Source organism: Neodiprion virginianus, chromosome 2 (assembly GCF_021901495.1).
Source record: "Neodiprion virginianus isolate iyNeoVirg1 chromosome 2, iyNeoVirg1.1, whole genome shotgun sequence".
Taxonomy (NCBI): Eukaryota; Metazoa; Arthropoda; class Insecta; order Hymenoptera; family Diprionidae; genus Neodiprion; species Neodiprion virginianus.
In genome coordinates this window covers 12,242,410-12,258,593 of record NC_060878.1, presented here as the reverse complement: position 1 = coordinate 12,258,593, position 16,184 = coordinate 12,242,410, and the positions used below count along the sequence as shown (strand labels likewise).

The following is a 16,184-nucleotide window of genomic DNA, read 5'->3' as shown; positions in this document are numbered from 1 at the left end:
TACATTGATTTAAAGCATTTGCCAAATTTGCCGAAAACGATCTGCCGATCACCCGATGCAGCGCCATATTTCTCCAACCACGCGCATATCCGGAATTCCAGTATACGGATTTTTTTGTCAAATACATCGATTTTATTTTTGTTTCCGCAGGATCTGCAAGAAAAGTATGACCAAATATCAGAAGAATGTAGAAAGATTAAGAAGCAATGCAAAATACTTGCAAAACGTCTTAAGGATGCCGGATGTGAGTACAGTAATGTGTTATTAGAAAATTGTTATTTGATATAACTTTTCGAATGTCAGACCTAGATTCATTTGAAGAAAATGATTCCCCTCAACTGGTAATCATTTTTCTCGGTCAAAAAATTTAAGGAAGTCATCTTTTTAATTTTTGCTGCTTCACTAATAAGCCTCTTACTGTATTTCCGATTTCGCAACAATTTTTTGAACTGTAATATTTTTGCAGAGTTGTTTTATCAAAATTTATGCATACATTGGAAAAAAGCCATTTTCTCAACGTGATAGCTAAACGAATTGTAAAGTCTTTCAAACTTTGCTATCATTAAGACTATAAATTTTAATATAAACGTATCTGCTAATTTTCTAATGCTTGCAAAGACGACGGTGATGATTTAAGGGATACAAAGGACAGTAACGATCGATTTTACGATTCTAAAGATATTGGTGAGTGGGCAATTTTTGAACCATCCTTACATGAAGGAGTACAGCACGAACCTGAAAATTCCACTTAGTTCGTCATTAACCAGATAGCCCTTGACTAAATTTTTGTATCTAGAACTGTTCACTAGCAGTAATACACAAACATACGATAGAGCGCAACAAGCCATTAGATGAAAAGTATGTCAAAACGATAAAAAGAAATACCTCAAGAATTGAACTTCACTTTTTAAGAGTACACATAATGCAGCACTAGAATAAAACTACAAAATTCGACCACGAAGTTAGTCATTCGAATAAATTATTGACGCACTTTTTATTTGGTGTATTTCATCTTGTACACTAGTATGTAAAATCCAAAATGGTTTGTTTGCTTATTCGCTCGAATCTGGAGAACCACTGAACCAATTTTTACGGGATTTTCACCAAGGCATTCTTCATGCTTCCAGGAGTACCATAAACTGGATAGGTTTTACGGGAAACCCTCAAATTTTTCGGGAAGAATAGAAATTCTTTTTTTTTCAATTCATTTGTTACGAACAGTATGTTCATTTGTTTCATTTTCAAAACACCGACAAGTCCTTGACCTTTTCTTGTCTCTTTTGTTGTGTTACACGCGATTATCATCGCTCACAAATTCATCACACACCTGTAGTAAATTCACAATTCACCCGTCGTAATACACTGTAAATTCCCGCAGTACCAGATAGCGTGGAATCCACGAACGACTCGTCAGCAGTTTTGGCAACGAATCATCTATCGAGCGAAGCTGGACGCAATATGCCTGTCATTAGAAAGAAGGAAAGAGATTACGAAGGATTGTTCGAATTCAGAAAAGAAGACATTGGAGTTATAATCCGACACCTTGTCATAGGTATGAGCTTACAATTGATGACAAATGCCCATTAATATGGAATCCTTCAATTCGACAGACGCAATTTGGCAGTCGTATTTTACGAAAGTGCCCTTTTACCCCGTATCTTTCTGCACATTGATACTGTTTAAATTCATTGACGTCATATTAATCTTTTAGCTTTCCATATTTTTACCGTTCTAGGTTTCAACTTTTTGTACTTTAAAATTTTAGGAATCAGATTTACTAATTATTGAGAATTCGATGTTGTGACCGTTCTATTTTATGATGATTCTAACTATTGACCCGCGCCCAATATCCTTTGTAAAGTTCTAATTTTTATTGATTATGCTCGCGAGTTTCTGACGTTTAACAAGTTTATCTGCAATTGTTTAGAGTTGAAGCCACGCGTAGCTGTGACGCTGCTTCCTGGGCTGCCGGCTTACATACTGTTCATGTGCATAAGACACACGGACTTTGTGAACGACGATGATAAAGTAAAATCTTTGCTGACGGCTTACCTGAACGGGGTGAAGCGAGTCATAAAGAAGCGGGAAGACTTCGAGTACAGCGTGTTGTGGCTTAGCAACACGCTGCGGCTGCTCCACAACATGAAACAATATTCCGGCGAGAAGCCGTTTCAGATTGAAAACACGCCGAGACAGAACGACCAATGTCTAAGGAACTTCGACCTCGCCGAGTACCGCGTCATTCTGGGGAACGTAACAGTGTGGATCTTCAACAAGATCGTCACGTATCTGAAGGAACGGATCCAAGCGCTAACAGTTCCTGCGCTCCTCGAACACGAGGCAATTTCTGGTCTGAGCTCTAACAACGCCGGCAGAGCTCGGTCGTCCAGTGTCGGTGAACAGCCAGAATCGACACAGCAAAAGTTGGACAAGCTTTTGGCCGAGTTGAGCTCCGTCAACAAGGCTCTTCAGTACCATGGCGTCGATCCCGAAATCGTCGTTCAGTTATTCAAGCAGTTATTTTACTTCATGTGCGCGAGCGCACTCAACAATCTTCTCCTTAGGAACGAACTCTGCCAATGGACAAAGGGCATGCAAATAAGGTGCGAGGCTCCGCCAGACAGTTGAAATTTGACGATTACCTTCTTTTTTCATCTTTTTGATTCTGGGGCTTATCACAGGCCAAATCACCCAGCCCGTGACCCTCGCCACTAAATTTTTTCTTCAACTTCCCATTCCTCTATTTTCAGAAAAAAAAAGAACGTAAAAAAAGTTATTGTAATCACTCCGAAAATGAATCGTTAAGTTATTCACTATATCTCCAGGTTTCGAGATCTATAAAATCAAGTCACGCCGTTTTCAAACCGATGTACATGCTTGTGGTCTTGATCGACTGCTGCTTTTCGCTATTTAAAACTGATTAGATTTTGCATCTGATCAGTCCACGTATTTTCACGTTATTTGAATAACAATATTTGAAAAAAAAAATTTAATTAAATAACATTTACTTAACTCGAAATACAGCAGAGCAGAAAGTTCGTAAGTTGGCCCATCAAGGTCAACCAGATTGAATAGTTGTTTTTGTATGCAAGTGTTAACCCTGAAAAATAGAAAAACAGGCTTTTTAAAACCTTTTTTTTAGTTTTCAAATAGCATGAGCAATCTCAAAAACGATAGATTTCATTTTTGAGAAAATTTAAAAAATTTTCTTGTGTCGAGTGACGATTTTAAAATGAATTCGGAAGTGGAATAGCATCTTTTCCAGAGAAATTAAAACTTTTCATGTCAAAAATTTCGACAGAATTAAAGGTACGGATTTTTTTTTGCAGCATATTATTTATTTAATCTTCAATAATCCTAAGAAAACAAAAGTCGCGACAGAAGGATCCTATAACTCATTACATACGTCGAAATTATTTTTATAAAAAGTTTGAATCCCTCTGAGAAAAACAGAAAGAACTGGATCCCCATCATCCCGTTTCGGTCTTGAAACCATCACAAAATTTGTTTAAATTTTATTGAAGGTTAAATCATTATTGTTTCCGAGGTAGATGTTTCATAATTTGTTTAAACAAAAAAACATTTGTTGGGAATCATATATTTTGTTTCGAAGATTTAGAGGACTGTTACATAGGGAAAAAGACAAGCAGAAAAACATCCAAATGGTTGAGATAACAGACTAGATGATTTATCATCGAATATTCCATATCCTTTTTTTCATTTTAGATATAACTTAAGCCACCTTGAGCAATGGGCCAGAGATCAGCGGCTATCACCAGCTGCTGAAGCACTCCAACCAATAATTCAAGCTGCGCAACTTCTGCAGGCCCGAAAAACTGATGAGGATGTTAACTCGATCTGTGAAATGTGTAACAAACTGACGGCCAATCAAGTAGTCAAGATTTTGAATCAATACACGCCAGCCGACGATTTCGAAACCAGAGTTCCGGTTTCGTTCATAAGAAAGGTGCAAATCAAACTTGAAGAACGCGGGGAAAAGAACGAACAGGTTTGTGGAATACTCAGTTTTTAGAATATGTCATTCATTGAATTCCCAGAATCTTCGCACCGTATTTGCAGTTTTCCATGTAATCATTTAAAAAGAGCTGGAGGAGCGTTTTATTTCAAGACGAAGACTGTACGGGCAATCGATGAATCGAAATGCCGATTCATCTTTTTTCCGGTCAATCCTACTTTTTTCAATAATCGATTAATCGACTCTTTCAGTTGCTCCTTTTTTCGATAAAGCGACAACAGAGAAACCAATTAATCGAAATCTACGGTGAATCGATTAATCCTTCAGCCATAGTAAAAACAAATATATTTTAAACCATCATTCTTCAGTTTTTCGGAAAAAAAATTACGTCTTACATTCCTGAATCAAGACGTATTACAATAGCTTTTTTGGTTGAGCTCTTATTTTTTAATTTTATCCTGTAATTCCTTCCTAAAATTTTCTTCGTGTTAGCCATATATTTTTAGAAGAAAAAATTGTTTCATTCGAACGCGTGGTAATTTAAAAAATTTGATTCTTATTTTTATATTGGAAGCAAATTGTAATCCAAACACGCTTGGATTTCTAAAAACATTTTTGATTATAAGTCAATTGCAAATTAAACATTTCACGTCTGCGGTACTTTTTTCTTAGAATAAGATTGGTGAAAAAAATATTAAACTTCTGACGATTGTAAACGAGGCAAATGTTGAGAACTCTAGAATTAAAACAGGATCGGGGTAGAAAAATAACGTCAGGTATTTTGTAACAGGTATGTGTAAATCGACAATCCGATAACGTAGTAAATTTATTCTTTTTTCGTTTTCAGCTTTTAAAGGATCTGAATTTCACGTACGCTGTGACCTTCCCGTTCAATCCATCGAACATCCGCCTCGAAGACATCGAGGTTCCGGAAGTATTGCATTTACCAATGCTCAAGAAGATCTAAGCCACGTAAAAAAATCAGCTACACTTATAATTATGTAATTAAATGTATAATAAGGAATTTAGTTTTAAATAGATTAATTTATTTATGGAGAAAATCAGCGTACTAATGGCCTAAAAAATTAATCATTTTAATAATTGATAATATTACGCGTACCTCCTATTATTTCGTACTTATTAAAGTAGCTTCAAATTCTTGCAAAAAAATCCAAGCAAGGCAAAAATTACTCCGAGGCCATGATAATGTATATCATTTTACGCAAAATTAACCTCTTCTCGGCCATCGTTACATATTTGGAACGGACACGTGAAAAATTCGGCCGGGAAGAGGTTAATATAATTCGTACTATACATTTAAGTAGCATATCTTTATGACAGAAAAAAAATTTGTCAGTTAAAAGCTTGTTGTCAAGTATTTTGAGCTTCGATATAGTGGTTGATTAAACTTATATATCAAATTTCATGCATTTTGACTTAGCGTGGGACGGTCACCATTTCCAATTATATTTCAACTTTGGTATATGCGTAGTACTCTCGAATGCGGATTACATTCCAAACATGGAATCCATTGAATTTCGAGCTTTTAGGCCACTTTTCAAAATCTGAAAAAAGTTACAGAAAATTTTCCGCAACATCACAAAAATTGTGAGACCTTGCAGAAACTCGCACTTTTCATCGGCTTGGAAATTGTGAAAATTCTGAAGAAAAATTTTCTAAGATTCTAGAGAAAATTGGTAAGATTTTAGAACTCTACCAAAGTGGTTTTTCCATTTCTTCAAATCTTTGTAGTTTCATAGAGCCTTCTCTAAAATCTACAACAATAAAGTGACTCACAACTATAGCAAATAATTCGGAACTTCCAAGCTAATCAAGATACAACTTTCTTCAAGGTCTTGAAATTAATGTAATTTTGGGTACGATTTTTGGTAGTTTTTCAAATTTTTAAATGTGACCCAAAAATTTGAAATTACGTTTTCTAACTTCGGGACGGCAAGTGACCTCGAGAAACAAAAAAATACGGGTGATTGTATTCGAGATTACTACGATATATTGAAGTTACAACAAAATTGAAAGCAGTGACTGTTCGACGCCAGGTGAAATTGCATAGAATTCTCCATTTATTCTGGTTCTGTAAAAAGATATAAAATTTAAGAGTATATTAAAAATCGTTGATGACATTAGATTTGAGAACAGAGTCTATTATGCAGTGTATTCAAATTACTTTATAGTCTTACTGGTTTCCTTAGTTTTTTAAGAATTAGAGATGTGTTTAGTAATTGAAAGGAAAGAAACAAGTAAGCAAAAAATGGAAGAGAAAACTAAAACAATAATTACATATATTACGTACAAACAAATAGATTATTTATTATGAAAAAATTGCCATTGTGTATGATCATGATGATGTTGATGATGATGTAAAAAGGAATCAGAGTATGTTGGTCGAGTCTAAATATCCGTGTTTTTAGCATTGAAGCTGGCGTAAACTGTATATTTTGTGATACGAGGATGATTTTTGTGGACTGAGGCCGCGATTAGGCCGATGAAAATGGTAAATAATTGAAGAGACGAATTACAAAAGGTTGTAAGTGCCTGCAACCAGAAATTAAACAAGTACGAAGAAAAACACCTTGCTCCGCTGCACAGTTATTTATTAGTTGATTATTTGGTTATTTTTTTATTTTTTATTTTTAAATGGCACTGACAGCCTTTTCTAATTCTCTTCTTCAATTACTATACACTACTTGAATAGAATAATTTAATTCAACTTAATTCAATCACAGTACGCGCGGCTTATACCACACTCCTCAACTCTCCTCTCGCGATTCCTTGCCCCACTACCTGCCAACTAATGTTTCCCTCTCTTTCTCGTGCGCGCTGTGTCCGTGGCTGTGTCTTTCTCTATCTCCACTATCAAAATAGCTACACGGGGCTTCGGTGAATGCCTACCGCAGAATGGAGGACTCGCTGTATATCACAATCAATACCCTTACACCCCTGAGTAGTGTAATATAACCCGCGTGTACTGTATACGTATGTACTATAATTTAGTGCCATTTTATATATTATTAATATTACTTTTATTAATATTACTATTGCAATAAGAGAAAAGATGGAATTACGTTTGTACGTCTACGACTTAATTTTTCGATTATTGTGTACGTAAATTATTAACTTGTGTTTGTTGATGATGATATGGATCATGATCATGATGATATCAGGCATTCCATTGTTCGCGGAGGGTTTGATACAATCCCTTGAAGTTATTAATTCCATAGTTTAATTGAATGATTATTTATTTCTTTGTAAATTGAATAAACAGTGCACTGTTTCAACCGGACGAAAATGTACAATTTTGCATATTGTTTTAAATAATAATTTATTATTTTACCTACAGAAAAACAATTACATATATCACAGTACTAGGTTGAAAATAAACGGAAATTTATGCATTTCTTGATAGGAACTCGACTCGGGCAATTCATCTCTGATCAACTCACCTCTGATCAACTTTCAAAACTCGTCTATGTATATAAAATTTTGGAATACTGATAAACGCAGACGCTATTTTCGACTGAGTTTTCTTATGTACTCCAACACAATCGCATTAATCTCTCGTCGATCTGAAAAACAATAATGCGATTCAGTACACCAATGCATTTTACCCGGTAATCAGCTTTCTCAGTTCTTCTACTTCTTATGAACAAAATTAAAGCAGATCAAGAATTTCATGCGACAATAAACCTAGAGATGAGTCATTGATTCTTGAGAAAAGTTTCACTCCACAGACTGATTAAAATATTTTAAACTCAGTGTGAAATTAAGTTTAGGGTTTTCCGGAAAAATTATCATTTTCTCTAAAATCGTTAGATAAGATTAGATTTTGTTTCTTTACAATTTACAATTCTATAGATTACGCCTCGAATAATGAATTTAATTTCGCTGAGAATGTTTTCTTTTGTTTTTTCTGTCTATTGTCTAACGATTGTCTCAAATCTCTTGAATTAGTCTGAAATTTTATTGAAATTCTCTGATCTCTCTGATGATTCTGAAAATACTGGCAGATTTTTCTGGAGGTATGTTATCACTCGAACAAAAATTCAGAATAAAATCAACCTCAGTTTTTCATAACAATCACGATTTTACCCGAAACACCCAAATTTTGTCTGTTCATTTTACAATTTCTACGTTCAGATAATATTTAATTTTCCTGTGATTGTTATTTTTTTACGAGGCTGAAATTAGCAACCAGAATTAGCAGCCAAACTTTCTACTACTCGTTAGAACAAGATAGTGAAGTCCAGAAATCAAAATTTTGTCAAGCACCTTGAACCTGCATTGCATTTTTCTACTTCCCAAAGGTTAAATACGTTTGGCTGCTAGATCGGGCTGCTAGTTTGAGCTTCACATTTTTTATCTGTATCTTAATGATTTTCTGACGTTTTCTGAATTACCGTGAAATTTCACTGATATTCTCTGACCACTTCGAAAATATTCACTGCATATTTCAGTTTCTCAAGGTTTCAGAGACGAATAAATATATTTGTAATCCGATCCACTCTAATAATGTAAACTTACCATAAGTGCGATTACTTTTCAAATTCGTATGAATAATTTTCGCAATTGTTTTGAAGGTTTCTCTGTCCCGGATGAACTGATCTTTGTAATAAGGGTTCAGTGCACTTTTGATCGATGAAAGTAGATCTTCGCAGTTTTTAGCATGACTCTCTCCTCTGCATTTATCCACTGAATGCTTATGAATCGCTGTTGATTTTTTGTGGGATTTCCGTCTTTCAGGCACATCGATGTCCGATACTTTTTCTGTCGATACCGACGTGCTTTTGCTTACTGCATTTGGCCCTGAAAACCTTGCCTTGTTTTCCAATTTTTGTACAACACTATCCTTAGATACAGAAACACTATTGGATGATGAACTGCTGTCTTTTACTTTGCCGTCAAAATTCCTGAAATTACTTTTACAGTCATGCCTATCAATTTTTTGATCATTTAACGGTTTTCTGCAATCAACATCGAGCACGTCGAGCTCATCTGTTTGATTTTTGGATAAATGTACGTTTTCTTCGACTATTTCATTAGTTTCCAATTTCATTTTCTTCGAACTGTTAGACGCCAAGTCAATTATTGATATTGCATCAGATTTTCGCTTTTTGCTAACATCCATGTCACTCGTTTCACTGGAGTGATGAGTTTTCAAATTTTTGGTAATCTCCGAAGGAGTTTTAGATTCGTTTTCGTGTTTGATTTTCGACTCATCCACTTTTGCATCGCTCAATTTGATCATGAAATCAGATATACTCGGATTTTTGTTAGACTTGTTCTTGTTGTCCAGTTGTTTGGAATTATTGTAAAGGTCTTTTGCAAGTACAAAGCCATTGGAGGAACGCAAAGCTTCTTGTTTGCCTAGTTTTGGTTTATTCGATACTTGGTAGGCTGAAATGTTAGTTGCATTTGGCTCATAGTGTTCCAAATTAGCGTCAAGTACCTGTGCACGGTTTGACGTTGTCAATGTACAAACCTAAATTCACAAACGAAGAAAGAGACCGATAAGTAGTGTTTCGTGACTTTGAAGTCAGTACGATGAAATAATAAAACTTTACTCCAGTCTGATAATTTGCAAGTGAAATAAAAGCGTTAAACTTTACAGAACACTTACCAATTTTGCAATGTTAACTTTGTAGACATTGACGGCGGTCGTGCGGCAAAAAATTGAATATTCAAGATTTTTCGCCAAGGAATTAATATCGTTTTCGCTGAGCGAAATCAACGCTTGGTGATTTTTAAAAAGTTTCCAATTTTTCATCAATTCTTCTGTCAATAACTTGTAAAAATGTTCCCGCAACTGCAAGAAGCATATGTGTGATCTTTTGAAACTTGTTTCCACAATTTTACTCTTCTCAAAAAATTAAGGGAAACTTGTAGTGGTAAAAATTAATTTCAAAAACTTGCAGAAATTTCTACAAATACAATATCATTTTTTAACCGTTACTAATTTTTTCTGGTAAATACTTCATAAATTGGAAGCATGTTTAGAAACTTGTAGATGTATCTAAATTTGTATGCAGAAAATCAGTTTCAAGAGATTTGTGGAAAGACTTATTGAAAATCTGTGAGAGTTTTTCATAATTTTACCTTCATTGGAAACATTCTTTTACAAATAAATAGAGATTTTTTCGGCAGTATTTCTGAAAAATTGATTTCAACTTTTTTCTAAAAATATCTAATTTTTCTCAGAAGTACAAATGTTTTTCAGATTTGGGATACGAAATGAATTTCTAAAAGAATATAACTTTTTCCTTGAAATTGGCATTTCTGAAATTTTTTTCTCCAGAGTTGTTTTAATGGTTTAAAAGCTTACCTCAATTGTTAAGCCCTTCACTTTAACAGCAGTCGCATCAGCGGATTGGACATTTGATTTTAACAAAGTCAAAGTGCTCTGTTTTTTCGCCTTTATGAGATCAAAATTCATTATTCATAACTACTCACAAATAAGCATTGATATTAGAAGAATTTTACTTGAAGTATTTTCAAGAAAAAATGTCAAGTGTAAGTATTATCTTCAAGTAAAATTTTCTCATAATCACAACCACTACAAAGGTAATCTAACCCATTAACAGGATCATTATAGCTTTACCGTAACAGATTTTTGTTTCCCTCTACGCAAGGCAAATTGTTGCTGAATCAATTCTCTAGCTTCACGTTTCTCTTGCGCCGTGATTGCATCGCTGGATGTTCCATCACCATCGGAATCAGTATCTGCCTGGCTGTAGAAAATATTATCACTTCATAATTATCGCGGATTTCTTTGCAAACTGTGCTTATCAAGATATTTCGAAAAAAGCAAAACTCCTAATACTTTTTGGGAAAACAGAGATTATATTTCGATAGCAGTATGTTCATAATCGTAAAATATCTCTTGCTACATTTTATCTATACAATCTCTTCTCCCCTTTTAATTCATCTTTATATCGGAAAAAACCACGATCTTAGAAAGCTGAAAATGGTATTGAAAAACTCTCTCAATGTTTAAATACTCGCTTCATTGAATTCTTGCTTAAAAACTCGCACTGGCTATTTGCTCTAATGCTTGACAATAAAGTATTATGAAATAATATAATTTAGTAAAATCAACAATGCGCCACTTACAAGGTGTCGTACTTAGCAAGACCGAAACCATCGTTGGCCTGATTTGTCATTGGCTTTCGAACATTGGAACTGCAGTTTACGAACTGATCAATACGTTGCTCCACTATCTTTCGATTTTCACAGCAATCACATTGGCTTACACAAGCTGGTGGCTTGTCACCAAAATGTTTTGAAAACACAGCATGACGACATCTTAAAAATAAATTTACTGTCACAACTCTCATTGCGTTGATTGCGATAAAAAATGTATTCAAGTAGAGAGAGTTCTTACTTTGCCTCCGTGCAGTAAGAAACCATTTTTTCAAAGCTCTTCCACTTAGAAACTGCTAATTGAGTATTTTCGTCCTTGGCATTACGTAGGATGAAGCTGATCACGCCATTTTCAACTTTACTGAAATAAACCCGACAGAACGCCGGTTTTCCGTCTCTTCCCGCCCTTCCGGACTCCTGATAATAGCTGCCAACTGTTTGAGGAACCGTCCAATGCACAACGAACCTGTTAGTTGCAATTTTATACCACTTAAAAAGTTAGTAGACATAATGTCTCATGCATAAATGGGCCGTGCCATGTAGAAAAATCTCCAAAAATGTCATTTGCACCAATAATAGTGAAGTTAAACAAAACAACATCTCTAGTATGTAATAGAACTGAATATAAGGAAATTCGAATAACACATAACTAACATATCAACATTTTGATAAAAACTTTTATAATTAAAACATTCAAAATTATTAAACGTTGCTATTTTTTAACAGATTTTAATGCTTTTGGGATCATTGTGCAGAGTGGCCAGATCCCCAAAAATTGTCTGGAAAACATTCAAGAAATCATGCATTATAGTATAGTTACAACATATGAACCCAAAAACATTAAAATCAGAATAAAAACATCAAAGTTTTATCATTTGGAACATTCTAATTATAAAATCTTTCCTCAAATTGTTAATATCTTAGGTTGCAATGATTGAATTTCCTCAGATTCATTTCTATTACATGGAAATGATGTAGTTTCACTCATGTTCACCATAATGAGCTCAAGTAACACTGCTGAAGATTTTCTTAACGCCTGTTTGTTTTTCGTTACTTTTGATTGAGTCATTACGGCCCATTCATCCTTAAAGCTACTTGTAGGGCTGTATTTGGATAGTAACTTTTCGATCTCTTGAAAATCGTTCTGTAATTCAAAAATTCAACCTGACAGATCCCTTGTCGACTCCCATTCCAAAACTGCAAGTTGCTGCGATAACTGGCACTTCTCCAACAGTCCACCTATTCTGAGTTGCATTACGGACTTTAGTTGTTAGTCCTGGAAATTTATATCGCCATAAAATCACAGTTTTTCACAAGGTTAGAAGAGAGTACAACCAACTTGCATTTGATCGGATATATTTTACTAGTCAGTACCTGCATGATAAGCCAAAGTTGTGATGCCCATTGAACTTAATTTCTCAGCCAAAAGTTCAGTGTCATCTTTCTTGCGGCAATAAATTATGCCGCAGTTTCTCTTTTCCTGAAATAATTAATATCAGCATGTTCAAAGAAAATCGATTTACTTTGTCCGTGATAATAAAATTTGAAACTCTGGCATACTTTTGGAACCGACTCATTCAACGGCCCTAATGCATCTATTATGAAGTTTTTCAAATGCACATATGGATTAGCCAAGGGCTCAATGAACCAGACGTCGTAATAAAGATTTTGGCGAAATACCGGAAGTGTAAAATTGAGTGGATCCTTCATTTTTAACGTTCTAAATATGTCTTCAACAACCTGGAATAATTTATAATATCAATGGAATTTCATGTACGTCAAGTTTCATACTTTTTTAATCTTGAGTACAAGAAGTAAATCATTTGCACAGCGCTACCTCTTTGTCAGCCGTTGCTGTTAGAGCTATCATGGGAATATCGGAACATATTTCTCTGTATCGTCCCAATTGCCTATAAGCGGGTCGAAAATCGTGACCCCACTGACTCAAACAGTGAGCTTCGTCGATCACGATGTATGAAATTACTTTAGAGTTTTGTAATTCCATTACTACATTCTGTAAGAAGATTCTATTACAAACGAAAAAAAATGAAAAATACAAGCAGAATGGGTATTTTTTATACAATATATTTTAGCCCAAGAATTTGTATAACATGATGAAGATGATATTGATGAACAAAATATAAATCAATGTTTGATATAAAACAGTTTTTAATCAAAATCGTTCTTTAAGTTCGTTGAAAAACTTTTTCAAAGTTTAAAGCCAATATTCTACATATACATGAAATTTGAACGAATATAAAAAAAATTACCATTTTCGAACATTAAAATAAATTTAAATATGCAATGTATTTGGCAATCACAAACAAAGAAAACGAAAAAGTCGCATAAATCTCATATGTTTTCCAATTTGATTTTAGAAAACGAGCAATTTGCTGTAAAAAAATTGAGGTAATATCATATTCCATTTCGATGCACCAAAGATTATGAAGATTTGATTTTCAAGAAGATGAATAAGCTTAACGATAAAAAATGTAATCACAATGCAGTAGAACTCTTCTCGAATTATATCCGTTGCAATTGAAATACAAATAAAAGTACCTCAAATGTGCGTGTAGCACCCATTTCCGGTGTGATGTACAACATCTTGATTTTAGGTTTTTTTGACTGCAAATCTTTCAATATTGCAGCTTTTTCTTCCAGAGGCGTCTTGGAATTGAGACATTTAGCATTGATTTTCAAAGACTGTAAAATGTCGACTTGATTCTGTATTGCAAGAAAAAAAATAAAAATCATGAATGAAACATTCGATCAGTATGTAGGAGTATTTGAAATATCTGTGATGTTGCAAAGTTAGAGGTGATAATAATATTCACCTTTATCAAAGCTATCAATGGAGAAAAGATTAGTGCAACTTTATTCTCCTGGAGAACTGCTGGCAGTTGAAAGCACAACGACTTTCCTGACCCTGTCGGCATACAGATGTACACATCTTTCTTCCCTAAAATAAAAACAGTTTAGATTTTTGTTTGTTGACGCGATTGAAGATTTACGATTTGCATGAAATCAACAATTCCATGATAAAACGCAACAAACGAGAATAGAAAAAAAACGAAGCGTGACGACCACAAGGGATACAGGATAAATTTCCGAATTTTTATCTTTCAGTTTATTTAGTTACCGTAGAGATCTTCAAAGATCAGCTGAAATTTTTTTTCAGCAATATTTATTCCCGTAATGGATACAGACTTTGAAACGATATAACAGATGTTCATCAACAATGACATTTGTGCGTTATAATCAAGCTGTAATGTAAGATTTTTTAGCTTCTAAAATGAGCCCAAAACATTTGAATCGTATAAAAAACATTTGCAGAGGTGTATCATTTTGAATTTTCTAATTATAAAAGGTTTCCTGAAATTTATTTATTGATTTCTGAAGTTGGTTAATGTGAGTTGCCTCAGATTCATTTGTCATACTGTAGGGGTATCATTTCATTCATGTTTACTAACATTGCTAGAGATTTTTTGAATGGTTATATCTTTTTTCCAAACTTTTGATTAAAATGGTAGGACCGATTCAAAGTCAAAATATCATGTGTAGCACGGCTGCAATTATCGATTAAAAATATTACGAATATCATCACATTACAGATAAAGAATCATGTGATTTTCTCTATGGATTTTACAGAGTAAGAAGCGATTGACAATAACGAAATGCCCAAAAATTTAGCAAATAACCATGAAATTTATCAACCAAGATATGAAATTCGTTTCATGATTATGAACTCAAACTTTTTTCACGATTGTTAATCACACGATTTTTGTACAATTGTTGGAGATGAAAATTTATCAAAATTTTTTCAAACTTCCAGGTTTTAAGTTTCCTTATTGAAAATTAATTATTTTTAAAAATTTAAATGGAAAACTCTAAAACTGAATACATAGGAAATAAAATTATAATTCAATGAAATTCATTTGTTGCAAACATCCATAAGTCACAGAATTTTCCAGTTTGTTCAACTTCAACGTTATCATAATTCTTGGTTTCACAACAATCCGTAAATTTATAGTTTTTGTTTAATCACCGAGATTATTCGCAAATCTTGTCTTGACAAAGACAAATGAAGCATCAATCGCTGTGAATATTGATACGCCAGTTACATTGGCCATCAAATTTCATGGTTTCAAGAAAAAGTCCTCGAGACATTCTTTGTGCACGCATTTTCATTGAAAACTGATGTCTGGTTTGACATATTATCCAAGTGATGTTTCAATTCAACCCATAGTGTCAATAAGATCAAATTTGTGACATTGTTGGCCAAATTAACGTGAATTAATAGACATGAGGTAGTAAAAGTGCCACAGAAAAAATTTTCAAACTCAAGTGACAATAATGTAAACATTGTATAGAAATTTTCACCGACGTTGAAAACGTATTTGGATGATCATAATACGTACTTTGGTAAACAGCAAGAGTTGCACGTTTTTGGGTGTCACTTTTAAAATCATCGTGACCGAATAATTTCTTAAGGCTATTTTTCAACAAAATTCCAGACATATCGATAACGTTAAAAATGTTTGATTTAGATTACATTAATAAGTATATAAGGCGCGAAATCGCGGTAGTGCTACATGGAGCATGGATTAGTACCATGGAATAAAAAATATAAGTGATGCCATAAATGTACGATTTTCTGGCTAAATTATTGTCACGTGGTATTGGTTTACTTCCTGTCGCTCTAGGACATGGTCTTACATACAGTTACATATAGGCTGGAAACTCTAGTGGTGGGGGCTGAACGCCTAAGAAATATTCATCGCTAGAGGCGGGGCGGTAGAGTAAGGTTGTTGGGAAAGAGATAGATACAGGTCTATCATCTCTGTCTGACCGTATTATCGATTCAAATGAATTGGAACAAAATTTTATGAAAATTTAGAGGTTGCGTCTTACGACCGTGCTCTAGGATGTGCTTCATACAGCTCTTCATAGGTAACTCTAGGGTATGTCATAGACTTATAGAGAGAGACTGTGACTGCGCGCACTGTGCTCCGAGCTGGAGCCGTGAGAAGACAGAGAGAACGAGCGCTGCAGG

The 16,184-nt window shown here is 34.3% G+C and overlaps 2 protein-coding genes across 3 annotated transcripts in view; one reads left to right on the top strand and one right to left on the bottom strand.

Annotated features, from left to right (window-relative positions):
• LOC124297211 (unconventional myosin-Va) overlaps positions 1-7,287 on the top strand; it is a 28,977-nt gene extending 21,690 nt beyond the window's left edge. The window contains exons 15-20 of one of the 2 annotated variants that reach the window (XM_046747981.1): positions 151-244; positions 619-684; positions 1,379-1,552; positions 1,928-2,603; positions 3,727-4,009; positions 4,824-7,287. In XM_046747981.1, coding sequence (XP_046603937.1) covers positions 151-244; positions 619-684; positions 1,379-1,552; positions 1,928-2,603; positions 3,727-4,009; positions 4,824-4,943 — 1,413 coding nt within the window. In that variant the 3' untranslated portion in view covers positions 4,944-7,287. The remainder of the gene's footprint in view (positions 1-150; positions 245-618; positions 685-1,378; positions 1,553-1,927; positions 2,604-3,726; positions 4,010-4,823) is intronic. The other variant, XM_046747982.1, reaches the window with a different exon arrangement.
• On the bottom strand, positions 6,631-15,850 carry LOC124297212 (ATP-dependent DNA helicase Q5). Its single transcript, XM_046747983.1, has 14 exons — positions 15,550-15,850; positions 13,966-14,090; positions 13,691-13,855; positions 12,969-13,145; positions 12,692-12,871; positions 12,506-12,611; positions 12,296-12,407; positions 11,373-11,597; positions 11,102-11,293; positions 10,590-10,719; positions 10,314-10,403; positions 9,612-9,797; positions 8,516-9,473; positions 6,631-7,560 (listed from the first exon to the last, which is right to left on the bottom strand). The coding sequence occupies exons 1-14, from the start codon at positions 15,647-15,649 to the stop codon at positions 7,502-7,504; spliced, it is 2,805 nt and encodes a 934-aa protein (XP_046603939.1). The 5' UTR covers positions 15,650-15,850; the 3' UTR covers positions 6,631-7,501.
• Positions 15,851-16,184: the final 334 nt, after the last annotated feature.

Excerpts from the sequence above, each read along its gene's own strand:
- LOC124297212 (XM_046747983.1), bottom strand. The coding sequence starts at position 15,649 with ATGTCTGGAATTTTGTTGAAAAATAGCCTTAAGAAATTATTCGGTCAC. Across the intron at positions 13,856-13,965 it reads CATTGATAGCTTTGATAAAG|AATCAAGTCGACATTTTACA; the intron begins GTGAATATTATT and ends CTTGCAATACAG. Across the intron at positions 11,294-11,372 it reads TCTTACTGCACGGAGGCAAA|ATGTCGTCATGCTGTGTTTT; the intron begins GTAAGAACTCTC and ends TTTATTTTTAAG.